The sequence below is a fragment of the Muscardinus avellanarius genome (assembly GCF_963383645.1).
Source record: "Muscardinus avellanarius genome assembly, chromosome: 9".
Classification (NCBI taxonomy): Eukaryota; Metazoa; Chordata; class Mammalia; order Rodentia; family Gliridae; genus Muscardinus; species Muscardinus avellanarius.
In genome coordinates, this window is record NC_137795.1 from 5345842 (window position 1) to 5373249 (window position 27408).

The 27408-nt window shown below is 50.8% G+C and overlaps 1 protein-coding gene across 2 annotated transcripts; it reads left to right on the forward strand.

The window, feature by feature from the left end:
• NOD1 (nucleotide binding oligomerization domain containing 1) lies at nt 1-25225 on the forward strand (the record flags this gene model as incomplete). Of its 2 annotated transcripts, XM_080701585.1 has the most annotated exons (11): nt 1-201; nt 1335-1509; nt 3360-5181; nt 6960-7043; nt 7945-8028; nt 8393-8476; nt 11737-11820; nt 13598-13681; nt 17873-17956; nt 22207-22290; nt 24979-25225. In XM_080701585.1, 11 exons carry the CDS (start codon nt 1-3, stop codon nt 25049-25051), a joined length of 2859 nt encoding a protein of 952 aa, XP_080557711.1. In that variant the 3' UTR covers nt 25052-25225. The 2 variants fall into 2 exon arrangements, with proteins under 2 accessions (XP_080557711.1, XP_080557712.1); XM_080701586.1 differs by lacking the exon at nt 11737-11820.
• Between the last annotated feature and the right edge of the window lie 2183 nt (nt 25226-27408).

A 27408-nucleotide genomic window follows, 5' to 3' on the forward strand; every position in this document is an offset into this window, starting at 1 on the left:
ATGGAAAAGAGGGGCCACGATGAGATGGACGTCGCCCCATCCGATGCACACTCCCACATTAAGTTGCTGAGGACCAACCGGGAGCTCCTGGTCACTCACATCCGAAACACCCAGTGTCTGGTGGACAACCTGCTGGAGAACGACTACTTTTCTGTGGAAGACGCAGAGATCGTGTGCGCCTGCCCCACCCAGCCTGACAAGGTGCCGCCCCAGAGGGACTCAGCCACTTCTCCCTCTTGGCTGGGAGTTGAGTCTGCTGGGGTCTTGCCAGGACAAAAGTGCCTTAGTTACTGGCTTCTCACATAGTGGAGCCTTTGCTTCTGCATTGGTGGCTGGAGTAGGCTTTGATCTTGGCTCTCATGGTTGAATATTGGCTCTCAGACAATTTTTTTTTTTTTTTTTTTTGGTGCTGAAGGTTGAACACAGAAGCATTCTACCTTCAAGCTACAGCCTAACTCCTTGTTTTCTTTTTATTCATTTATTTATTTATTTATTTATTTATTGCAGTACAAGGGATGGAACCCAGGGACATTCTACCTTTGAGCTACACCTCCAGCCCTATTATTTATTCTTTATTTTGAAACAGGGTCTCACTAAGTTGCGAAGGGCCTCACTAAGTAGCTGAGGCTGGCCTTGAATGGTGATCCGATCCTCCTGTCTCAGCCTCCCAAATACTGGGATTACAAGCGTGCGCCACCACGCCCGGCCCTCTTATTTTCTTTTTAAGTTTTGAAACAGGGTCTTGCTAATTTGCTGAGGCTGTCCTCAATTTTGTGGACCCGTACTACTCCTGTCTCAGCCTCCCGAGTACTGGGATTACAGGCGTGCATCCCCATAGCTGGCTCAGACAATTTATTCTTAAATCCGCTGTAAATAAGTGGGAGGGAAGAAGAAAAGGAGCCTAAAACACCAGAAGTAGTGGTCATCCAGGCTCTAAACCCAGGAGCTCCTCGTGGCCAGCCACGACTCAGTGTGGGCCTTGCCCTTTGCTTTAAAAATCACTGCAGTTCCATCCCCAGTACTGAGAAAAAAAAAAGACTGCAGCCCGAGGTGGGTTCTTGATGAAGACTTTTCCAGCGCCACTGGAATTCCACGGGTGGCCCCTTTGTCTCTAGCTTCCTGGAAGCCCCCTGGCTTCTTTGAGCTGCGCAGTGTCATGTCTCGCGAGGGAGGTGCATCAGAGCTCCGCGGTCTCTAACTCATCAGGTGCACGCGGGCTGGGCAGGTGGTCAAGGTGCCGGCCTTAGTACGCGCTGCACTGAGCCCACTCGGGGTCTTTCTGGCAGGAAGACCCCTCACACCAGCTCATGGCCTTGTGCTTGTGCCACCGTCAGGTCCGAAAGATCCTGGACCTGGTCCAGAGCAAGGGCGAGGAGGTGTCCGAGTTCTTCCTCCATGTGCTGCAGCGACTCAGAGATGCATACGTGGATCTCAGGCCATGGCTGTCCGAGATCGGCTTCTCCCCGTCTCCGCTCATTCAGAGCAAAACTGTCGTCAACACCGACCCAGGTAAGAGTCACCCCAGGGTGGGTGGGGGCTGCAGGAACCTGCAAGGAAGGCCGGGCTTTGGAAATGGTGTGGTGCTGGGGCCCGGGCAGGCATAAAAGCCACCCTCATGTACAGCCACAGGGCATGGCACCGGCTAATAAAAAGAGCTTCATTCTTGCTGAGTGTGGTGGCGTGTAAATAATCCTATTTATTTGAGAGGCTGAGGCAGGAGGATTGCAAGTGTGAGACCAATCTAGGCAACTTAACAAAACTCTGACTCAAAATAAAAAATAAAAAGGGGTGAGGTGAGCGGGCATGCTTGTAATGGTGCACGCTTGTCATCCCAGCATACGGGAAGCAGAGACTGGAGGATCCAGGTTCAAGGACAGCCTCAGCTATTTAGCAAGGCCCTTCGCAACTCAGTGAGACTCTGTTTCAAAACAATATAAAGACTAAAAAATAGGACGGGGGTGTAGATAGGAGGTAGAATGGCCCTGGGTTCCATCCCCAATACTACAAAACAAAACAAAACAAAACAAAAAAACGGGGGAGGGGGTGAGGTAAGATGTAGTCCCATGGTAGAACACCACTGAGTTCGATCGCAGCACAGCATCCCCCCCAAGATTTTACAATATTGTTCACTCTAACAGGAAGATACACAGAAAGGACCACATCCACATTGTATGATACAGTTTATATGAAATGACAAGGAAAAGAAAAACAATTTTTTTGGTATGTGATACTGGGGATATAATTTCAGTATTTGAACCCAGAGGCATTCTACCTCCCAGGGGCTTCACCCCCAGCCCCATTTTTTATTCTTTTGTTATTTGTTTATTTATTTATTTATTTTTGGTGGTACTGGGGTTCCTGGAAACCCTTCTACCTTCGGGCTACACTCCCAGACCTATTTTATAGTTTTATTTGGAAACAGAGTCTCTTAAGCCAGCGTGGCTGGCTTTGAACCCGCGCGATCCTCCTGCCTCCGCCTCCCAAGCACGGGGATTACAAGTGTGGGCCACCACGCCCGGCTCCTATTTTATATTTTGAAATGGTCTTCCTAAGCTGCTGAAGCTGGCCTCAAACCTGTAATCCTACTGTCTCAGCCTCCCCAAGTACTGGGATCAGAAAAACCAAATTTATACAGAAAGAAAGACCAGGAGTTGTCTCAAGTCCAGGGTGGGTGTGGGGAGTGCTGCAGGTAGACCTCAGAAAACCTCAGGAGCATGGGGGAGATGTTCTAGGACCGGATTCTGCTGTTTGCACACTGATAGTGAGCTCCGTGGCACGTAAATTATACTTCAATAAAGCTGTAAGTAAAATACAATTCACTTGGCAAATTTTTATCAGGCAACCAAACTGGACTAGGTTGATGGGAAAAGAAATTCTAGATGAAGCACGCCCGGGGATCCGAATTTTGCTAATTGAATGATAATTAGAGCTATTTTAAAGGCGTGCGTGGAGCAGACTTCTGTGTCGGGAAGAACACCTCCCTTGAGTTTAAGTTGCGTGTCACCCAGGTTCCCTGGGAGCGTGGCGCCCAGGTTAGGGTTGTTTCTTTCTTAACAAGAAGCCCTTCAGTGGGGACTGGCTTGTGCCATTTGAACGGGGCTGTGGGCGTCGGGCAGGGCAGGAGGGATGCCTGGCCTGGGGCTTCAGGCAACACTAATAGCATTCAATGTCCAAGGAGCCCCGACCCAGACCCGGATCCCGGTTGAAGTATGTCGCCCTCTCGTGGGCTGAACCTGAAGTGAGGCTCCGGGAGCCAGGGCTGGGGAGAGGGCGCCGAGCATCCCTGTGGGTGTGGTCCCTGTTGGACGGGTTTCCACCTGTGCCCCTCTCTGCCTCCGCCTCTCTCTCTCTCTGTCCAGTGAGCAGGTACACCCAGAAGCTGCGGCACCAGCTGGGCTGCGACTCCAAGTTCATGCTGTGCTACGCCCAGCAGGAGGAGCTGCTGCTGGAGGAGACGTACACGGACACCATCATGGAGCTGGTGGGCTTCAGCAACCAGAGCCTGGGCAGCCTGGGCGGCCTGGGCGGCCTCCTGGACGATAGCTCGGGCGTCCTCAACGAGCACGGCGAGACGGTGTTCGTGTTCGGGGACGCGGGCGTGGGCAAGTCCACGCTGCTGCGGCGGCTGCAGAGCCTCTGGGCCTCGGGCCGCCTGGCGGCCGACGTCAAGTTCTTCTTCCACTTCCGCTGCCGCACGTTCAGCTGCTTTCGGGAGGGCGACGCGCTGCGCCTGCAGGACCTGCTCTTCAAGCACTACTGCTACCCGGAGCAGGACCCCGACGAGGTGTTCGCCTTCCTGCTGCGCTTCCCGCAGGCGGCCCTCTTCACCTTCGACGGCCTGGACGAGCTGCACTCGGACTTCGACCTGAGCAGCGCGCCCGACAGCTGCTGCCCCTGGGAGCCCGCCCACCCCCTGGTGCTGCTGGCCGGCCTGCTCAGCGGGAGGCTGCTCCGGGGCGCCGGCAAGCTGCTGACGGCGCGCACGGGCGTCGAGGTGCCGCGCCAGCTCCTGCGCAAGAAGGTGCTGCTGCGGGGCTTCTCCCCCGGCCACCTGCGCGCCTACGCCCGGAGGCTGTTCCCCGTGCGCGCCGTCCAGGACCGCCTGCTGCAGCAGCTGGAGGCCAACCCCCACCTGTGCAGCCTGTGCGCCGTGCCCCTCTTCTGCTGGATCATCTTCCGGTGCTTCCAGCACTTCCACGCCGCCGTCGAGGACCCCCCGCAGCTGCCCGACTGCACCGTGACCCTGACCGACGTCTTCCTGCTGGTCACCGAGGTGCACCTGAACAGGACGCAGCCCCGCAGCCTGGTGCAGCGGGACACGCGCAGCCGGACCGAGACCCTGGCCGCCGGCTGGCGCACGCTGCGCGCCCTGGGCCGGGTGGCCCACCGCGGCACGGACAGGAGCGTCTTCGTGTTCAGCCAGGCCGAGCTGCGGGCGGCCGAGCTGCAGGAGGGGGACCTGCAGCTGGGCTTCCTGAGGCCCGTGCCCGAGCCGGGCCCCGAGGGCGGCCAGGCCTACGAGTTTTTCCACCTCACCCTGCAGGCCTTCTTTACGGCCTTCTTTCTCGTGGTGGACGACAAGGTGGGCACCCGCCAACTGCTCAGGTTCTTCCAGGAGTGGGCGCCCCCTGGGGAGGCGACAGCCACGTCCTGCCACCCGGCCTTCTTCCCTTTCCAGTGCCTGGGGGGCGGCGGCCTGCCAAGGTCTGACCCCTTCAAGAACAAGGATCACTTTCAATTCACCAACCTCTTCCTGTGCGGGCTGCTGTCCAAAGCCAGGCAGAAGCTCCTGCGGCACCTGGTGCCCGCCGCCAGCCTGCGGAGGAAGCGCAAGGCGCTGTGGGCACACCTGTTTGCCAGCCTGCGCACCTACCTGAAGAGCCTGCCCCGGGTCCAGTCCGGCGGCTTCAGCCAGGTGCAAGCCATGCCCACCTTCCTCTGGATGCTGCGGTGCGTCTACGAGACGCAGAGCCAGAAGGTGGGGCAGCTGGCGGCCAGGGGCATCTGCGCCAACTACCTCAAGCTGACCTTCTGCAACGCCTGCCCGGCGGACTGCAGCGCGCTCGCCTTCGTCCTGAACCACTTCCGCAAGCGGCTGGCGCTGGACCTGGATAACAACAACCTCAACGACTACGGCGTGCGGGAGCTGCAGCCCTGCTTCAGCCGCCTCACGGTGGTCAGGTGAGGCCGCGGCGCGGGCAGAGGGCGGGACGGCGCCAGGGACCCGGATCCCCGGCTCTGCCGCCCCCAGGACGCATGACTGCTGGTCCTGGGACACCTGGGCCCCGTCTGGTGGCAGAGGGGGAGACCAAAGCCAGGCGGGTGGGCCTGGATCAGCTCCAGCTGGGCGCCCTTGTACAAACCGAGCAACCCCTTTGGGTCCCCAGGTCTTCATTTGGAAAGAGGAGATGCTTGTCACCCTGGCAACCGTGGTAATAACAGTGTTTTTGAGGATGCATGATTATCGATACCACCTCATTTAATGTTCTTTTGTGTGTGTGGTACTGGAGGGTGGACCCAGGGGCTTTCTACCTCCAGGCTATACCACATCCCTATTTTTTAAAATAATTTATTTGGAAACAGGGCCTCACTAAATTGCTGATAGCCTCACGAAGTGGCTGAGACTGGCTTCGAACCAGTGGGATCCTCCCGTCTCAGCCTTCCAAGTGCGGGGATTACAAGCGTGCGCCACCACGCCCAGCCTCAGTTGTCTCTACCTTGGCAAATGAGGAGGCCAAGGCCCAGAGAAGCTGATGGCTCCCTCCAGTCACGCAGCTGTTCCAGGGCCAGAGCCAGTATCAACTCAAGCTCTAGCTGAGGCTTGGAGATCCCCAGGTTTCTGGCACGTAGGAGGAGCTTTTATTACTGCGGAAAAAGCCACCCTTGAGTCCCCTGGCCCCTCCTCCGCCTCGTCTTTCTTCTCCTGGTCCTGGGGTTGAACTCAGGGACATTCTACCTCTGAGCTACAGACCCAGCCCTTTATATTTTTTTTATTTCGAAACAGAGTTTTGCTAAGTTAGCACTCACCCATCGGCCTCCAACCTGCCTCCTCCTGTCTCAGCCTCCCCGGTCCTGGGATTGCAGGCAGGTGCCGCTGCACCCGCAGCAACGTTACTGTCTATGATGGAGCCAGCAGCTGTGCACATCCCGGGGGCGCTCAGTGTAAGCGCCGCCACACCCTTATTTCCCTGTTTGACAGTTTAAACAAAAAGGAGGCCAATCTGCCCCCTTTTTCATACTAGAGACTCAGCCCAGGGATGCTCTACCTCTGAGCCATGCCCCCAGCCATTTTCATTTGTTAACAGACTTTCACTGAGTTGTTGAAGGTCTCACTATGTTGCTGAGGCTGGCCTCAAACCTGCCGTCCTCTGTCTCAGCCTTCCACACACTGGGCTGTGAGTTGTGCACTCAATCTGCCCTCTGCAACTCAGTGAGACCCTGTTTCAAAATAAAGAATAAAAAATAGGGCTGGGGGTGTAGCTTGGAGGTAGAACACCCCTGGATTCCATCCCCAGTACCGCAAAAGAACAAACAAACAAACAAACAAACACTATGGTTTCTCCCTCCTTGCCAGTTTGTCTCCTGTCTAGGTATTATTTTAATTTTTTCTCTCCTACCTCAACATCATGAGTCCTGCTCTTGAAAGGATAGACGCTCCTCCTTCCAGTTACAGTGACCTCTAGAGGCAGCTCCTCGTGGTCCCGAGCACAGGCCCCGCAGGACAGTACGGGCTGGCCTTCCGCGGCCGTGTGATGAGATGCTCCAGGATGCTGCTGTGGCCGCGGGGCCCAGGGACAGCCAGGCTTTTAGGGGCCCTTTGCCTGACATCACCACCCATTCTCACAGGGGTGCTGGTAGCTGCCTTTGGGGCCTGTAGGCTTCTGGATCCTTGAGGGTTGACAGCCGCCACACAAGGGGTGCCATCCTGACTTGTGATCTTCTGTGCTACTGTGTTTCAGACTCAGCGTCAACCAGATCACTGACATTGGGGCGCAGGTGTTGTGTGAAGAGCTGACCAAGTACAAAATTCTGACGTTTTTGGGGTACGTCTTCCTCAAGAACTCTGGGCCCAGAGCAGCAGGAAGTTGCCGTCCACGCAGGCCCTGGCTGATTGGAAGCGACGGCCAGGGCGGGACGAGTAGCCGGGGCCACGGGTTCTGCTCTTGGCTCAGCCAGGAGCCTACTTTTTGAGCGAGTCCCCTAGTCTCCCCAAACCTCAGCCTCCTCACTTGGAAAATGGGGATCTTCATGTAGATGAGTGATTTTATGCCTGGTTATTGGTGGATGCAAAGAAGAAATACACAGGGCTAGGTTTTGTAAAGGTAAGATGCTGTTTGTGTAGTAGACTAGGACTGCAGCACCAGAATCCCCCTCCCTGCCTTGGGGCCAAGCCGCGCTGAGTCAGGACTCGGTCACGCGCCGGGTACCAGCGGCAGGGCCAGGGGGCTGAGGGCAGCACCCGGTCCCCAAGTCCTTCAGTATTTCTGCAGAGAGATGTGTGAGTATTCAAACCGAGTGGGGCAAGTTGAGACCTTAAATATCTCCGCATCAGTTGCCAAAACAACCATGAGAAATGTCGGGTTTTTCGACTTAGGGAGGGTGGAGCTTGCCTCCCCTGTAGGCTGAGGACACTAAGCAGGTGAGCCCGGCTGCCTCTCCACGCCCTGCGGCAGGCAGTGGAATGTTAGTTCCAGCTGTTGAGTCTTCTCTGCCTTATCACTGATTGGAATTGGGTACAAAACGACCACAAGGCACAGAGGAGGTTTAAGTCTTTTCCCCTCAAGAGGCTGATGGCGTTAACTGACGAACACCCGTGAGCTGCCGTGTGTAGCCGCCAGCTCGGCTCCTTCCAACCTCGGCTCGGCTCGGCGGGCGGCATGTCAGGGGCGGGCTCCATGACACTGGGGTCACAAGTGTCGCGCTTTTTCTTGCTTTCTCTCCAAGTTTATACAACAACCAGATCACGGATGTGGGAGCCGCGTATGTCGCCCGGATCCTGGAGGAATGCAAAGGCCTCACACACTTGAAGTAAGCGAGGACGGGCTCTCTGGCTGGGCTGAGTGTCACTGGACAGGGCTTTGACCCCAGAGCCTTCTGCCTGCCCCGGGCCACGCTAGCCAGATTCAGGAGACCCATGTGTGGACGGTGACCTTGCTGTGCTGAGGAATTGGGGGCTGGGGAGCCAGGTTGGAAGGGCCACCCGTCGTGTGGGGGGGGAGGGCATGACACCTTGACTTTATCAACTACTGGCTGTCCTCGGGGCTTCATATGTGGCTGCTGTGTCCCTGTACTGCAAGAGGGCCGGGAGGGGTTCTGTGCTGGGGTGGAGGGTGGCTGTCACTGGGGTTCCTGTCTGTTGTGTGGGAGGCTGACTGTGTGACTCTCTCTGTAGGCTGGGAAAAAATAAAATAACAAGTGAGGGAGGGAAACGTCTTGCCCTGGCTGTGAAGAACAGTGCGTCCATCTCTGACATTGGGTGAGTGTGTGTGGGGTGCAGTGGGCCACACACCTGCTGTGGGGGTGCATGGTGATCCTCGTACACCCCTGTGCTGGGGCTGGCTGAGAGGGGAGAGTGGCAGAGACGCATGGCGGCTTCTGTGTAGAAAACGGTATGGGAGTCCAGGACTGATTACAGCTCTGGTTGGACAAACTTTCACTGACTTTATTTATTTATTTTAGCACTGGGGGTCGTGCCAAGGAGTGTTCTACTTCTTGACCTACATCTCCAGCCCTATTTTCTTTTTTACATTTTTATTTTGAAAGAGGGTCTCACTAAGTTGCTGGAGTCCTCTCTTAATTACCGAGGGTGATAGCAGAGCTTTGATCCTCCTGTCTTGGCCTCCCAAGTACTGGGATTACAGGTGTGCACCACCACCCCTGGCTTGCACAGACTTTTAATTAAATCCTGCAAACCCAGTGTTACCACCACCCACAAACACAGACAGATGGTCTTGCTTTTAAGAATATCCATCCTCCCGAGACTTAGCTTTTCTGTTTAATCTTTTAAATTGTGGTCAAATACACATAACATAAACTTTATCATCTTGACCATTTCTAATTATTGGGCTCAGTGATATTAAGGACATTTATAGTGTTATGTAACCATCACCTCCAGCCACTCCCAGACGCTTCATCTCCAAAAATGAAAGTGTACCCGTTCAGCACTAACTCCCCCAGCTCTTAGCAGCCATCCTTCCACTTTTTGCCTCTATGAATTTGACTACACTGGAAACCTCTTGTAAATGAAATTATGTCATATTTATCTTTTTACGATGACTTAGTGTAATATCCTTAAAGCTCGTTATGAGCCGGGCGTGGTGGCGCACGCTTGTCATCCCCGCGCTTGGGAGGCAGAGACAGGAGGATCGCGCAGGTTCGAAGCCAGACGCGCGCGCTGGCTTAGGGGACCCTGTTTCCAAATAAAAATGTAAAAATAGGTCTGGGAGTGTAGCCCGGAGGTAGAAGGGCTTCCAGGAACCCCAGTACCACCAAAAAAAAAAAGCTCGTTATGTTATAACATGTCAAAGTTTCTCTCTCTCCCTCTCTCTCTCTCTCTCTCTCTCTCTCTATTATTATTATTATTGTACTGGAAATTGAACTCAGGGGCAATCTACTTCTGAGCTACACCCCCAGCCCTTTTTATTTTGAAACTATCTCTCTATGTTGCTGAGGCTGACCTTGGACCTGTGATCCTCTGGTCTCAGCCTCCCAAGAATTGGTAGTGCATGCCTATAATCCCAGAGACTTGGGTGCCCGAGGCAGGAGGATTGCATGTTGAAGGCCAGCCTGGTGACTTTGCACGACTCTATTTCAATATAGAATTAAAAGGCAGGCTGGGGATGTAACTCGGTGGTAGAATACAATCCCTAGTCCTTAAATAAATAAATAAATAAATAAATAAATAAATAAATAGCAGAGGTAGCTTTATTTAGAAAATATGAAAAAGAATTAGCTTTTCAGAAATAATTTTTTGTTAGCATTGGAGGTCATTTACGCACTACTACTTTTTTTTTGTCTTTTTCTATACTGGGATTTGAACCCAGGGCACTCTACCTCTGAGGTACACCCTCAATCCTCTCTTTTTAAATTTTATTTCAAAACAGGGTCTCACTAAGTTTCTGAGGCTGGCCTCAAACCTGTGATCTTCCTGTGTCAGCCTCCTAAGTACTAGGATTATAGGTATACACCACCATATACAACTAAATTCGACTCCCCTCCCATTCCAATTATTTATTTATTTATTTATTTATTTATTTATTTATTTATATTTTTGGTGGTATTGGGGTTCCTGGAAGCCCTTCTACCTCCAGGATACACTCCCAAAACTATTTTATACTTTTTTTTTTTTGAAACAGGGTCTCTTAAGCCAGTGCAGCTGGCTTCAAACCTGCGTGATCCTCCTGTCTCCGCCTCCCAAGCGCGGGGATTACAAGCGTGCGCCACCACGCCTGGCTTTATTTTTTATTTTTAGTATATAGAGGTCAAACTATATGTGCAGAATTTTATCTTCCATTTTTCACTTAATCTCAGGTTATGAGTAGTCTGCCACTTCATTAAGAATTTGATGCTATTCAATTTTATAGCACATGCTTTTTTTTTTTTTTTGGTGTTGGCAATGGAACCCAGGGACCTCTACCTCCAGGCTACACCCCCAGTATTATTATTTTTTTAATTTGGAAACAGGGTCTAACTAAGTTGCTGAGAGCCTTACTAAGTTGCTGAGGCTGGCCATGAACCAGTGATCCTCCTGTCTCAGCCTCCCAAGTACTGGGATGACATGTGTGCACCACGACACCCAGCTTAGTACACACCTTTTTAAGTGAAATGATGAAAACCCTTATTCTGGGGCTTCAGCGGGCCACTCCTGGAGAGCCACAGGCAAGCCGCTGCTGGGTGCAAGAGCTTGCTGGGGCGGCTCAAGCCCTGCCGGGCTGATTGTGCTGCCTCTGTGGACAGAGCTCCTCATCCTCTGAGGATGAGGGCCAGGAGGTGTGCTCAGTGCTCACAGAATCTCTGCAACCACCCTTGCTAAACCCAGTCTACACACAAGGAGGCTGAGGTCCAAGATGCCATGGAATTTTCCCAAGGTCGCACAGGTAGCAGGTGGCAGATCCAGGATGGGAGCCCAGCATCCTCCCTCACGGGTAGCCGGGTCTTCTCGGATCATCTGCTCCAAGGGAGAGAGGTTGGCTTCACCCTAGCAGCTGTCCACATGGATTACAGCAGTCCAGTGCCTGGCCTGGTGATGCCCTTCCATTTACAGGGAATGTTGCTGGGGTGGGGGTCCACCTGCACTTCCAGCCTTTACCCCCTGGAAGACCGGCTGTAGGAGCAGCTCCCGCCCTGCCCAGAATCCCTCAGGGCCTCCAACCCGGTAGCCGCCGCCTATGGCCTTCTTTGAGGACAGCACAGACCTTTGCACTCTGCAGATGTGTTAGGTTGTTCCTTTCCCAGACAGCCCCCAGCTGAGGCTCTTGGACTGACCATCTCTGGGTGCGCAACTCGCTGATTGGCATCTGTTCAGCCCCCACCGCTCTTTATTCTTTTACGATTCCCTTTGGGTTGGCCATTGGAGCAGCCCGCCAAGGAGCCAGTGTGAGAAACAGGTTTCCAGGCAACGGTTTCCCAGACTGAGCAGGACATCTCCCTGTTGACTAAGAATCCAGCTGTGGCCACTGGCAGAAAATACTGGCTGTTAGGGGGAGCTGACTCTGACGTTGTTGTCTCTGCCCTCAGGATGTGGGGTAATCAGATTGGGGATGAAGGAGCAGAAGCCTTCGCGGAGGCTCTCAGGAACCACCCCAGCCTGGCCACCCTGAGGTGAGCACCCACGGGCCCCAGGACCAGCACGTGACTCGGGGCCCTCCTGGTTCACGAGGGTGGGACGTGCCTTTCCTATAAGGGTAGGGATGTGGGTCTTTTCTTTTTTTCTCTCTCTCTTTTTTTTTTTTTTTGGTGGTACTGGGGTTCCTAGAAGTCCTTCTACCTCCGGGCTACACTCCCAGACCTATTTTTACATTTTTATTTGGAAACAGGGTCTCCTAAACCAGCGCGCGCGGCTGGCTTCGAACCTGCGTGATCCTCCTGTCTCTGCCTCCCAAGCGCGGGGATCACAAGCGTGCGCCACCACGCCCAGCCTATTTTTCTCTTTTTGAAAAATTGTTTCCCAGTGCACGAGAGGCATTCAGTAAAGTACATTTTGGAGGGTTATTTGGGATTGAAACCAGGGTTATCCTACCTTTCAGCTTTACCTCAGCCCTATTTTATTTATTTATTTGTTTGTTTGTTTATTTATTTTGCCGTACTAGGGATTGAAACCTGGGGCATTCTACCTCTGAGCTACTGCCTCAGCCTTATTTTTTATTCTTTCTTTCTTTTTTCTTTTTTTTTTTTTTTGGTGGGTCTGGAGATGGAACCCAGGGACATCGACCTCCGAGCTACACCCCCTGCCCTACTTTTTATTCTTTATTTTGAAACTAGGTCTCACTGAGTTGCGGAGGGCCTCACTAAGTAGCTGAGGCTGTCCGCGAACTGCGATCCTCTGGTCTCAGCCTCCCGAATGCTGGGATTACAAGCATGCGCCACCAGGCTTGGCACTTTATTCTTTATTTTGAAACAAGGTCTCACTAAGTAGCTGAGGCTGGCTGCAAACCTGAGATCCTCCCGCCTCAGCCTCTCAGGTACTGGATTTACAGATGTGCGCCACCATGCCTGGTGTGCCTGGCTAAAGCACATTATTTTGAGAAGTTCTGTCCGCAAGTGCACCACCAGCGGATCAAGACCTGGACGTTTGCAGCCATCCTTTCTGAGCCTTGGCGTCTTCCAGGCTCTGCCACTGTCCTTCCTGCCACTGAAAGGGACTTCAAGATGGTGGGGGCACAAGAACAGGGCAAGGGCAAGGTTTTTATTTATTTATACATTTTTTTGGTGCTGGGAATTGAACTTAGGGGCATCTTTTTGTGTGTATGGTACTGGGGGATGGAACCCAGGGGCTTTCTACCTCTGGGCTACACCCCCATTCCTATTTATATAACTTATTTGGAAACCGGGTCTCACTAAGTTGCTGAGAGCCTCACTAAGTAGCTGAGACTGGCTTCGAACCTGTGCGATCCTCCCAAGTGCGGGATTACAAGTGTGCACCACCACGCCTAGCAAGCTCAGGGGCATTCTACTTCTGAGCTATACCCCCAGCCATTTTTATTTTGAAACAGGGCTTTGCTAAATTGCTGAGATTAGCCTCAACCCTGTAATCCTCCTGTTTCCCAACTACTGGGTTTATAGCCATGTGCCACCAGGCCTGGCCTCTTTTCATTTTATTTTTTTTAACTTCTTTTTGTTGATGGGGCCCCTTGAAGCCAGGAGTGAATTGGAGCTGCTGGCCTCCTTGTGTGAAACCTGAGTGCGGGTTCCGGTTCCCTCGCTCCTCTGTAGGAGCAGTGGGTCTCCTGCGGGTCCTGGGTCCATGCTCAGAGCGGTGACAAAGCCCGGCGCTCCTGCTTCTGGCCTCGAGCGGCCTGGCGAGGTGCCATGGCTTCCCTGCTCTGTGGTGTTGAAGCCAAGATGTCCCTACTAATGCTCAAATGTTTCTCTTTTCTAGTCTTGCATTCAACGGCATCTCCACCCAAGGAGGGAAGAGCCTGGCCAGGGCCCTCAGGCAGAACACCTCGCTGAAGATATTCTGGTAAAAGCCGGAGTCGTGTTGGAGGGTCGGGTCTTGGTGGTCATTCCAGGGGCTGCACACAGCTGGGATGGTAACTGAAAAGGTGCCTCTCAGCCGGGCGTGGTGGCGCACGCTTGTAATCCCAGCATTCAGGAGGCTGAGATCAGAGGATCGCGATTCGCGGACAGCCTCAGCTACTTAGTGAGGCCCTCTGCAACTTAGTGAGACCTGGTTTCAAAATAAAGAATAAAAAGTAGGGCAGGGGGTGTAGCTGGGAGGTCAAATTCCCCTGGATTTCATCCCAAGACCTGCCAAAGAAAAAGGAGGGGGGCCTCTCAACTGGAAAGGCTAATTTAATTTCCTTCTAGAGAAGAAAATAGCCATTTTCAGGATCAGGAACTGGAGGAGGAGGTGGGCCCTAAAGTTTGGTTAGAGGCCTCGTCCTTCTTTGGCACTCCAGGTAACAGGAGCACCAGGAGGCCGGCCACAGCCCCCCAGAACTTCTACCCCTCCCTCCAGCCGCAGGCACCTCACTCAAAATGTCCTCCTTTTCTTCTGTAGAACAGCCTCTCTCCAGCAGCCTCCTCCCACCCTGAGTTTCCACACCAAGGTGTGGCCTTCGGTGCCCCAGTCCACTCGGCACCCACCGCCTGTCCTCTCTCCCTCTGCACACCAGAGCACTCACAACTGGGTGTTGCTTGTTCATGTTTTGTTCCTTTTTTTCTTTTCTTTTTTTTGTTGGTACTGCCCAGCGCGCATGGCTGGCTTCGAACCTGCGCATCCTCCTGTCTCTGCCTCCCAAGCGCGGGGATTTACAAGCGTGCGCCACCACGCCCGGCCTTGTTCCTTTTTTTCTGTCTTTTTTTTTGTCATTTACTTTTTTCTTTTTTGTGGTACTAGGGATTGAATCCAGGCGCATTCTACCTCTGAGCTATATCCCAGCCCTATTTTAATGGTTTATTTATTTATTTATTTATTTATTTTGTGATACTGGGGATGGAGCCTAGAGGCATTCTACCTCTGAGCTATACCTCCAGCTCTATTTTTTTTTACTCCAGCTCTATTTTTTTACTCTTTATTTTGAAACAAAGTCTCACTGAATTGCAAAGGGCCTCACTAAGTAGCTGAGTCTCAGCCTCCCAACTGCTGGAATGATGAGGGTGTGCCACCATCCCTGGCTTTTTATGCTTTATTTTGAAACAGGGTCTCACTAAGTTGCAGAGGGCCTCACTAAGTAGCTGAGGCTGTCCGCAAACCTGTGATCTTCCTGTCTCAGCCTTCTAAGTACTGGGATTACAAGCGTGCGCCACCACGTCGGCTTACTCTTTCCTTTTTCTTTTCTGTATTTACTTGCCTGTATTATAACTCCCTCATGGACAAGCAAGCTACACTACACCCTGCTGTATCACCCACTCGTGGCCCAGAGCTCATTAGATTTTGCTAATGCTGTACTAAAAATAATGAAAATGTCATCTTTATGGCATTAGATCTGCTGGCCAGTAAGTACATTTTTTAATTCTTTCTCCTCAAAAAATATCTTTAATATTTAGAAAGGTAACATTTAATTTTTTTAAAAAAGTATGATTGAAAATGTAAGATAGAAGTAGATGTAAGATGAAAAGTAGAAAATGAAAACTACTTTCTCCCATATTTTCCAAGTATCATATTTTCCTTCTAGCCTTTTTTCTGACATTTATTCCAGTATATGCAAAATATAATTGCACATACCAAGTAGCTTTTTAAAATATCTTTTTTTTATTTTGGTGATACTGGGGATGGAGCCCTTCTACCTCTGGGCTACACTCCCAGACCTATTTTATATTTTATTTGGAAACAGGGTCCCTTAAGCCAGCGCGGCTGGCTTCAAACCTGCTCTATCCTCCTGTCTCCGCCTCCCAAGCGCGGGGATTACAAGCGTGCATCGCCACGCCCGCTAAAATATCTTTTGTGCATGTGTGTAGCATTGATTATTGAACCCAGAGGCACTCTACCACTGAGCTACACCCCCAATCCCTTTTTATTTTAAGACAGGGTCTCACTAAGCTGCTTAGTCTGGCCTCAAACTTGCAATCCTTCTGCTTCAGCCTCCTGAGTGGCCAGGATTGCAGGCACGTGCCGCTGTGCCCAGCTATTTAAGGGTTTCTCTATCTGGATGCCATTGACATTTTGGTTCAAGTATTTCTATTTGTCTGTGGCTCTCCCGTGCAGGGAGGATGTGTAGCAGCATCTCCAGCCTCTACCTGTTCTCCGTCATCAACACCCCTCTGCTGTGATGCTGCAGAGTGCCTGGCCCATGGAGATTCAGAGCCCCAGCTCTGTGTGGATAATAATAATATCAACACCCAGAATTTGAGCGATGACTACATGCCATGTATCACTCTCTACCTTGTGCATGTGCTAAGTGAACCTCACAGCCACAAGACTGCACTATTACTATTTCCATTTACCCATGAGAAGACTTGGACCCAGAGTGCTCGGCCTCCTGCCTGAGGCCGCCCTGCGAGTTAAGTGATGTTAATAAGTCTGACTCTAGAGCACCCCTGAACACTGTGCCTCTCCTCATCCGAGGCCACACAGGCTCCCACTGCATGCATGTTCACTATTTTATCAGTTGTTTCTATTGATAGGCACGCTAAGTATTTTAAATTGTTCAGATTTGGGATGACGACGGAAGATGCTGCAAGGTAGTAAACTTGTACAGTCTTGCCTATAGGGTAGATTTTTACAAGTCTGACTTTTGTCTTAAATTGAAACACATCGAAGCTCTGGGTTAGCCAGGCGTGGTGGCACATGCCTGTAATCCCAGTACTTGGAAAGCTGAGACTGGAGGACCGCACTTTCAAGGCCAGCCTCAGTAACTTGGTGACGCCCTCAGTAACTTAGGGAGACCCTGCCTCAAAATAAAAAAATATATAGCCAGGCGTGGTGGCACAAACTTGTAATCCCCATGCTTGGGAGGCGGAGACAGGAGGATCACGCAGGTTCAAAGCCAGCCTGGCTGGCTTAAGGGACCCTGTTTCCAAATAAAAATATAAAATAGGTCCAGGAGTGTAGCCCAGAGGTAAAAAGTTTCCATCCCCAGTACCACCAAAAAAAAAAAATAAAAATAAAAATAAATAAATAAATAAATAAATATAAAAAGCTGGAGGTTTTGCTCACAGGTAAAATGCCCCTGGGTTTCATCCCCAGGACCAACAAACAAAATAATAAAAATAGATCTGGATAGAACCTAGGTCAGCGGCACATACCTGTAGTCCCAGTTGCTTGGGAGGCGGAAGCAAAAGTGTTGCAAATTCTAGACTAGTCCGGGCAACTTAGAAAATTAAAATTGTCTCAAAAATAAATTTGAAAAGCTGGTGATATAGCTCACTAGTAGAGCACCCCCTAAGTTCAATCCCCAGTATCACTAAACAAAGCTTGGATAGACACATGCAAACTGCCCTCGGGGAATGATCTTTTTTGTGTGTGTGGTACTGGAGATGGAACCCAGGGGCATTCTACCTCTGAGCGACACTCCAGCCCTACTTTTTATTCTTTACTTTGAAACAGGGTCTCACTGAGTTGCAAAGAGCCTCACTAAGTAGTTGAGGCCGACCGTGAACCCCGATCCTCCTGTCTCAGCCTCCCGAATGCTGGGATGACAAGCGTGCGCCACCACGCCCGGCTTGGGGAATGATTTTTAAAATTATGTTCTTCCCATTGCTGTTATTCTTTCATCTGGTAGAAGAGGGTCCAACCTTGCTCCACCTGGAACCTGTGCTCTGCCCAGGCTACCGCTGCCGGCCGCGGGAGTGGTCCAGGTGCTTCTGCACTGTGTCACTGAACTCCGGCCCTGAGCTCTGGTCTCAGAGCAGAGCACAGAGCACCTGTACCACTCGGGCAGCAGGGTCTGCCAGGTCTTCACACTGACTTGGATAACACACCGTCAGCGGTGTCCAGAGGTCTGGGGTGCTGGAGGAGGCCCTAGTTTTCTGGGGCTCCACCTTCTGTGGAATCTGAGAGCTTAGCAAGGGTGGGGAGTGTGGCTCCTGTGCAGGCAGGAGGCCAAGGAAACGGAGCTCAGGGCGGATGCGGGTTCCTAGCAGGTGGGTGCGTGAAGAGGCTTCGGGGAGCCTGGCCCTTGCTGGGTTCTCGGCAGGTGCCTCCCAGCCCTGTGAACTCGCACCACGTCTGCAGACTCAGCCATCCCACTGAACGCTTCTTCCCCTCCAGGCTGACCAAGAATGAACTCAACGATGAAGTGGCAGAGAGCTTCGCGGAGATGCTGAAAGTGAACCAGACGCTGGAACACTTATGGTAACTCAGAGAGGCTAAGAATTTCAGGCCCGGCTGCTTTGCTCATAATATATATTTTTTTGGATTAAATTTACATACCACAGAATTCACCCTTTTGAAGCATACATGCAGTTTAGAGGCTCTTAGTACACTTACAAGGTGGCACAGCCGTTACCCTCTAATTCTGGAACATTCTCACCACCTTCCCTTCACACACACAAGATATAACTGTATGCTCTTCCTTAGGCCGTTGTTCCCCATCCTCCGTTCCCAGCCCCTGGACAACATATAATCTATACTCTGTAGATTTTCCGTCTCTATAGATTTCCTATCCTGGGCATTTCATATAAACAGAATTGCACAGTACATGGCCTGTTGTCTTTGTTCTACTCACATAATCTCCAAGTTAACCTACATCGCAGCATGGATCAGTACCTGGTTGCCCTCCTGTGGTGAAGGGACGTCCTGTTCGCCCGTCAGTTGGCGGCATCTGCTCGGCCGTGCCTGCTTTTCACTCTTAGGAGAACGCCGTCACGAGCATTCACCACGTGTGTGAACTCAGGCTCTCCTTTCACTGGCGTGTGTACTTAAAATAGAACTGCTGGCTCAGACAGCAATTCTGTGTTAACTCACGCACGCACGCGACCTGGGGATTGAACCCAGGGGCACTCTACCTTCAAGCTACACCCCCAGGCTGGGTTTGTTTTGTTTTGTTTTGAAACAGGATCTAGTTAGGTAGCTGAGAATCTTGCTTAGTAGCTGAGGCTGGTCTCAAACCTGTGATCCTCCTGTCTCAGCCTCCCAAGTACTGGGATTACAGGTGTGTGCCACCAAGCCCAGTTTATATTTAAATCTTTGAGGAACCCTCAGACTGTTTTCCAAGATGGCTGTACCTCCTCCTCCTCCTCTTCCTCCTCCTCCTCCTCCTCCTCCTTCTTCTTCTCCTTCTATTACTATTATTATTATTATTATTATTATTATTATTATTATTAATTTTTTGGTGGTACTGAGAGTGGAACCCAGAGGCTTTCTACCTCCGGGCTATACTCCTAGACCTTTTTTATATTTTATTTGGAAACAGGGTCTCACTAAGTTGCTGAGAGCCTCACTACGTAGCTGAGGCTGGCTTCGAACCCATGCGATCCTCCTGTCTCAGCCTCCCAAGCGCGGGAATTACAAGTGTGCACCACCATGCTTGTAATTTTTTAATATTATTTTTTAATATTATTTTTGCTGAGTATTGAATCCAGAGGCATTTTACCTCTGAGCTATACACCAGACTCATTTATTTGGAAACCAGTTGCAAGTTGCTGAGGGCCTCACTAAACTGCAGAGGCTTGGCTGCAAAACTGTGATCCTTCTGTCTCCCTTACAGGTGTGTGCTACCATGCGATGCCCCTAGTCCCATTTTGAAGGACTAGGGTCTTACTAGATTGTCACAGCCAGCCTCAAACCATGGTCCTCTTGTCTCAGGCTCCCAAGTACTGGGATTCTAGGCATGCGCCACTACTCCCAGCCTTATTTTATATTCTCCTCGGCAGTTTGTGTGGATTCCAGTTTCTCCACGTCCTCATCAACACCTGCCCATCATTCGAGTGTGCCCATCCCGCCGGTGTGAAGCACCAGCGCACGGGTTTACGTGCATCTTTCTGCTCATGGTGGAGCGTCCTCCAGCCACTTATTGGCCACCTGCCTTTCTTTGGAATGTCTCCATATCGTTTGCCATTTTAAAATTGGGTTATTTGTCTTTTTATTGCTGAATTGTAGGAGTTCTCTATCCTGGGTACTTGAATTTTATTGGGTCTATGATTTGCAAATATTTTCTCTTGTTCTGTGAGACTTTTTCTCTTTCTTAATAGTGACATTTAATCTTTTATGCAATTTTTTTATTGGTGCACTGTATTCATACATCATAATGGGATAAAAAATACTTTTGTAGACATACATGCACACATCGTCCAGTCAGCCCCCACCCGATCCCCACCCCGTTCCCTCCCCATCCCTCCTTCCCATGCTTGGTTTAGTGGTTGACATCTAGTATTATAGCAATTTATCCAAAATTAACAATGATAATCTCACATAACAGTTTCATTTATCTGATACCAAGCTTTTGATGGCTTAAAGATAACATTTCAGTATTTCTTTTTGCTTTCTTTCTTACCAGAGAATATTTTTTTCTTTTTTCTTTTTTTAGGTGAAACTATCATACATTTATTTATTTTTCAGAAAAAAATCTGTCCTAATATGGAATATGGACTCTAGATACCCAAAACGATCTCGAAAAAGAACAAAGCTAGAAGATGTATATTTTCTGATTTCAAACCATATAAAGCTACAATAATTGAAACAGTGTAGTACTGTTATAAAGGCAGATATATAAACCATTGAAGTTAAATAAAAGCCTAGATATAAATTCTTCCATATATTGTCAAGTTATTTTTGACAAGGTTTCCACGAACATTTGGTGGAGGAAATAATAATCTTTTAACTAAATATTGTTGAAAAATAATAATTACATGAAAAAGAATAAAATTGGACCCTTACCTAATACCATATACAAATATTAACTCAAAATAGATAAAAGACCTAAATATAAATCTTAAGACTATAAACTTTTAGAAGAAAATCTGGGTCATAAAACCTCACAACATTGAAGTTGGCAGTGATTTCTTGGATATGATTTCAATGGCACAGGCAACAAAAGGGTAAACAAACTTTCTAAAAAATAAAAAATATTGTATATCCAAAGACAATGTAAACAGAGAATAGTGAAATTTAAAAACAGAACTTTTTGATGTTGATGAAGTCAACAGTTTGCCTACTTTCTCTTTGGTTGCATGGACCTTCGGAGTCTCATCTAAGAAACCAGAACCTAATCCAAGGTCACAAAGATTTACAACTAAGTTTTTTCTATTAAGTATGTTTTGCTGGGTGTGGTGGTGCGCCCTTGTAATCCCACCATTCGGGAGGCTGAGACAGGAGGATCGCGGTTCTCAGCCAGCCTCAGCTACTTAGTGAGGCCCTTTGCAACTCAGTGAGACCCTGTTTCAAAATAAAAAATAAAAAAATCAGGCTGGGAGTGTAGCTTGGAGGTAGAATGCCCCTGGGTTCCATCCCCGGTACTACACATAAATAAATAAATAAATAAATAAATAAATAAATAAATAAATAAATAAATAAAAATACATTTTAAGTATGTTTTGCCCTCATATTAGGCCTACAATCTCTTATGAGTTAATTTTTATATAAATTGAGGTGGGACTCTAATGTCATTCTTTCATATATGGATATCCAATTGTATCATCTGATAAAAAAGACTTATTTTTCTCTAGTTTTTTTCTGATACTGGGGATTCAAACCAGGGGCATCTACATCCCAGTTAGGTTAGGCGCATCACCGCCGCCCAAGCCAGCATTTCAGAAAAGATCCGGCCTCCCAGGTACTCAGCACCATGGGCGCACTCTGAGAGCCCCATTATCGGTGCTTTCCCGCCGGTCCCAGCACCAGCAGCAGCAGAACAGCTTCTCTATTCTCCTTTGTGGGGTGGGGAAGAGGGCACCATCTTGGAAGCCTCCACCTCTCCCAAAGAAGAGACAACCAGTCAATAGCAACTTGACGTAAACTGCCTTGCTTTTGCCTAGCCACCCAGGTGACCTTGGGTGGCCCGTTCCCCCAGGAATGTTTCTTGAAATTTGTTGTTCCCATTGGTGGCCTCCAAGCTTTTCTGGTTGGGTGCCCCGTGATAAAAAAAAAAAAAAAAGGTCACACCCATCTGTGCATTACACCGTCTACATATGAAGCTATCAGGTATTTTATGCTCACTGAAAAACCTTTTTTTTTCCTTTTTTTTTTTTTTTTTCATGGTACTGGGGATTGAACCCAAGTGCATTCCACCTCTGAGCTACACAAGCCCTTTATTTTTTATTTTGAAACAGGGTCTCACTGGGTTGTTGAGAGCCTTGCCACTATGTTGCTGAGGCTGGCCTCGAACCTGCGATCCTGCTGTCTCAGCCTCCCAAGTACTGATATTATAGAAATGTTCCACCAGACCCAGCTCAAAAACAAACATTTATAGGCTGTCCATTATTATACATCTGAGATGCTCTCAGCCCAATGAGGAGTCACGAGGACCTGGTCCCCACCTGTAGCCCGTCTTTGATCCTGGTCCCCACCTGTAGCCCGTCTTTGATCCTGCCGTCCCTCCCACTCCTTGCAAAGGGGCGGATTGGACCTGGGTTCCATACAGGACACGGGGTGTGTTCTTCCTTCAGGCTTATTCAGAACCAGATCACAGCCAAGGGGACTGCCCTGCTGGCAGAGGCGTTACGGATGAACACCGGCATAACGGAGATCTGGTAAGGCCACCACGTGTCACCCCGACAGACTGTTGACCTGGTACAGCGGGCAGTTCCAGCCATGGCTCCAACAACCCTGGAGAGTGCTGTCTTCACCACACGGGTGTAGGAACCGAGGTCCACACTGGCGGGTGGACCTTGCCCAGGGTCACACGCCAGGGCAGAAGTAGAATTCAGCTCAGCCTGCCTGACTCCAGGGTCAGTGCTCTCCGGCCCGGCCACCTCCAGCCACCCTCACGCCATGGTCCCTGCCCTCTGCTGCTAGGGAGGGGCTGGCGGAGGCCAGAGCAGTTTGTTGAGTGCAGTCAAGCCGGTTAGGACGACGGTGGCCAGGATCCACAGCCGCTTCGCTATTGTCAAGCTCAAACATGTGCTTTTTCCCCCTCTACCATCCCTACACGAGGAGCTGTCTGAGCAGGGGTGCTGTCGGCTTGGGGACACGCTGCCCAGAGCCTGTACTGAGCACTGGGGTCAGCGTGGAGAGGAGGCAGGCGGCCGGCGTGCTGACCTTGGTGTCTTCTGTTTCTGGCTTGTCCTGGGAGCTGCCCAAAGGTGTTCCTCTGTGTGACTTCAGGGGACTGGGTGCTTGGGAAGGTCTCGGCCTCGTTGGCCCTGTCCAGGGGCTGTGCTGGCCAGCAGGGGTGAGGGGTGAGGGCAGCTCTGCGAGGCCCCATCGCTCGCATAGATGGATCATCTTCTTGCGCTCATTTTCTACTAATACTTATTTCTGCCTCATTCTTCTCCTAAAAGAACTAGAAGTCTGAAGTCTCTTGGTGAGTTCTTGTCTTAAAGATGGCGCTTCCTGTCAGGCTTCCTGTCATGGAGCTCCTTAGGGTAGGGCTGCGTCCTGGTCCCGCTCCCAGCTGGGTTCCCAGCAACTTGTGCGGTGTCTTCTTCGTTCATTTATTGAATAATGCTTGAGTGTCAGGTCCTGTGCTAGCGCTGAGAGGTGGTGAACAATACGGTCTCACCCTCTTGGCTTCAAGTAAGGGGGATGCAGGGTGAAGGGGAAACTCATGCTAGGAAGTATTTAATTATGGCTGTGAGGGGACATCAGGAGGGAATCTTGTATACAGGAGATTCAGGGACATCTCCTAAGGACATGGCATTCATATTAAGCCATGAGGGCTGGGCATGTAACTCAGTACTAGAGCGCTTGTTCAGCGTGCTCAAGGCCCCGCGTTCCAACCCTAGCACTGTGAAAACAAAAACAAAAACAGAGGCATAAAAAACCCTACACCATGAAGAATGAACAGGAGTTCATCCGCTGGGGTGGGAGGGAGAGTAGCGTCTCAGAGGCTCTGAGCAGGAGGGAGTATGGTGTTCCTATAGACTTCCTGGCACGGAGGACGAGAGGAGGTCGGCAGAGACCAGACCACAGAAGACCTGTGGGTCACATCGGGTGTTTTCATCTCAATCCTGACAGCACTGAAAGGGCTTTTGTGTTTGTGGTGCTGAAAATTGAACCCAGGGGTATTCTACCTCTGGTCTACACCCCAGACCCCTTTATTAACTTTGAAACAGGGTGTTGCTAAGTGGCAGAGGCTAGCCTCCAATCTGCGATCTTCCTGTCTCAGCTTCCCCAGTACTGGGATTACAGTCTGTCCCCTGCTACCCCCCCAGCTAATGGATGATCACTGAAGGGCTTAAAGCGGAAGAGGATATAATTTAATTTTCAAAGGCAGGCAACTATTCTGGGCCCTTCTGGGAAGCAGGATCCGAGGAGGCCTGAGCCAGATACAGGACCTGTCAGTGCGACACCACAGTGTTCAGAGCAGAGCAGGTGGGGCTCGGCGGGCTCGGCCCAGAGAGGCGTGTGGGAGTGTTTTGGAAGTGAAATAGAACTGCAGGATTTTCAGAGAGAGAGTATGCGGATGGGTGGAGGGTGTCAGTGGGCTCAGGGCCCTGCCCGGCACAGCTGGGTGAGGAGTGGGCCCGCTCACTGCGCTAGGGAACTCTGGGGCAGACCGGCTCCCTGAGGTGCCTGGAGCCATCCAGGTGAAGATGTCGTGTGGCAGACAGTACCGCTGACCCCTGAACGGCACAGATGAGGTCGCCTGTCGAAGGACCTGGCCCCAAGCCTGGGAAATTGAGCAGTGAGAGGTCACGTGGAGGAGAATCCAGGAAAGGAGACTGAGCTAGAGCTCCAGACGTGGGGGAAACACTCATGAGCTTCATGTCAAGCCATGGGAAGGCAGTGCTTCCAGGAAGCGCACACCCGCGATCCCAGCACTCAGGAGGCTGAGGCCCACGGCTCACAAGTTCAAAGCCAGCCTGGGCAACTTAGTGAGAATCTGTCTCAAAAGAAAATAAACATGGCTGGGAATGTGGCTCAGCATGCTATATTCCCAACCTTCCTATACAAGGCCCAGGTTTTGAGCCCCTAGTACTACAAAAAAAAAAAATTAAAAAGGAAGAAGAGCTCAAGCCAGCCAAATACCTGTGAAGGCTTAAACAAAAAATAAAACCTGAAAAATGTCGCTAAATCCAGGTGTTTGGAGGCTCCTGGTGACCTCAGTGAGCCAGTTAAGATAGGCATGGCAGCCGGAGATGACCACGTTATGGTCAAGGGACCACTTTAAAAGGGTATCCGCCTTTCCTCAGGGTGCTCTGATACACAAGAGGGTGTCAGGGACGTGTTGGGAAGGAGTGTTCGATGTCGCTAACACTATTTTTTTTTTTTACCAGTCTCAATGGAAATCTGATAAAGCCCGAGGAGGCGAAGGACTTTGAGGAGGAGAAGCGGATCATCTGTTTCTGAGGATGTTCAGTGCCTGGCTCTCCATGCTGGGAGGCTCTGCTGCTGTGGGTGTGGCCTTGCAGGCTGCGGCAAGGGATGGTTGGAACAGACGCCCTCCCTGGGCAGCATCAGGCTGTTGCAGAAGCGCAGTGTGTCTTGGGAGCTGCCGTGGTCCCTGAAAAACAGGACCATGGTTTCTGTACAGTGAAGAAACCTAACTGCACATCCATGACTATTTTCCTGAAGCTGGAGGAGTAAGACTGGAGGACGGAAGAGGCCCGTGTGAGCGGGTGCAGAGGCCCGCCCCAAGGGCCAGGGAGCAGGTGCAGAGACCCGCCCCAAGGACCAGGGAGTGCGCCGTCACTGCTGTCTCATGGAAGAGTTGGAGGCAGAGCGCAGAGTCGGCGCCAGGCTTCTTGGAAAGAAGATGCTCAAGGAACCCGAAATCTTCAAGCCTGAAACACTCCCCTCTGCAGCTGCAGTTCTCTACCATGATAGTGTACACTTGTGGCTATGGACACTAAGCGGGGATCTGGCTCATCCATGGTCCAGTGGGGAACTGGTGTCGAGAGCTCATCATTAACCGGGCATAGTGGAGCATGATTGTAAACTCCGTACTTGAGAGGCTGAGACTGGAGGATTGCAGGTTCAAGATCAGCCTCAGCGACATACTGAGACCCTGTCAAAAGGCTGGGGGTGAGCCGGGCATGGTGGCACACGCTTGTAATCCCAGCATTCAGGAGGCTGAGACAGGAGGATCGCGGTTCGTGGCCAGCCTCAGCTACTTAGTGAGGCCCTCCACAATTCAGTGAGACCCTGTTTCAAAATAAAGAATAAAAAGGAAGGCTGGGGCTGGCTCAGGGTAGAATGCCCCTAGGTCTAGTCCCCAGTATCACAAAATAACAGAAATCACAAGCTTTGTTTGATCCTGGGAGCCATGTGTACTGACAAAGCCAGAGGGTGCTTTCTTAGCTGGTTAAAGAGAAAACCCAAAGACTTCGCCCCAGGAAAGAGCGGCCCCGGCTTGCCTTGGTGGACCCAGCTTCCAAGCAGCTTTTCAAATCCTTGTCTCCGGACAAGGGCAGTCTCCCACTGCCCTGGAGTGGCTGGAGGGTGACTGAATAGGGCCCAGACTTGGGAGCCCCCTGGGGACCCAGGCAACCACCCCAGGGTGGGCCCATGCTGGGCAGGGTGGGGATATTACTGCATAACTCATTCTTGTACCACCTCATTTGCTAATAAAATACTAAAAATGCTCACTATTTCTGATGGCTGGAGAGCAGGGTTTTCTGGAGGGATGTGGCCTGGGAAGCACTGTGAGCCATGACCCCCTCCTGCCTGACTGCCGCGTGCTGGACGGAGGGGCCGATGAAGGGGCCAGAGGCGTCACCAGATTGCTCTCTGTGGCCTCCCCCTTTTCAAGGAGCAGGAGAAGCTTGAGGCAGCAGCTAAAACCATACAGGGGGCTTCTTGTGCGTCGAGGCTGGCTTGGTTCAGGAGAGTGGAGCCAGTTTCACACCCTCACCACCATGCGCAGTAGGTCCCGTGGGCTGGCAAACCAGCTTCCTCTGCTGCTCAGGGATGGGTGGGGGGGGGCAGCTGGGCCTACGGCAAGAAGCCCAGAGCTGCAGGGGCAGCATGTGACAGGGGAAGGGTGCGGGTCCCTCCAACGTCACCAGAGTCCCCAAAACTCAGGCATGGGAATCCTGCACCCCAGACCTGGGAAATCATCCCCCTGAGGCCACAGCTCTCTCCTCGGTACACAATCTGGGCAGCAGATTTGCAAATAGCAGGATGTGTTGAAGGCTCAGGGGGATCTGGGACCAACTTTATTCTCCACGCCTCACCTGGAACCATCCTTCTCAGGAAAAAATTCACATTTTATTAAACAACTAGGTCAACTCTTAAATTTATTCAGAAACTATGGAATATTATTGCTTTTAGAAACTATGAATAGTAATATCACAGGCTCTAGGGGATTAGAATTTGCATAGTTATCACCTTGAATTCTATTTGTACTACATTGATCATATGGGTGATGAAAGGTAGATATATCTTCTCATAAAACAAAGTGGGCTCCTAGTTTTCTGGAAAAGTTCTGTACTGCACAGGTTAGCTTCTGAGCAGAGCTGTGGAGGCCTCTCCTGATCAAGACAATGGGAAACTTTAAAATGAATGCTAGGAGCTGGGCGTGGTGGTGCATGCTTGCAGTCCCATTTGGAAGGCTGAGACAGGAGGATTGGGAGTTCAAAGCCAGCCTCAGCTCTTCCTGAGGCCCTCCACAACTTATTGAGACCTTGTTTCAAAATAAAGAATAGCTGAGCATGGTGTAATCCCCGTGCTTGGGAGGCGGAGACAGGAGGATCATTTTGGAGCCA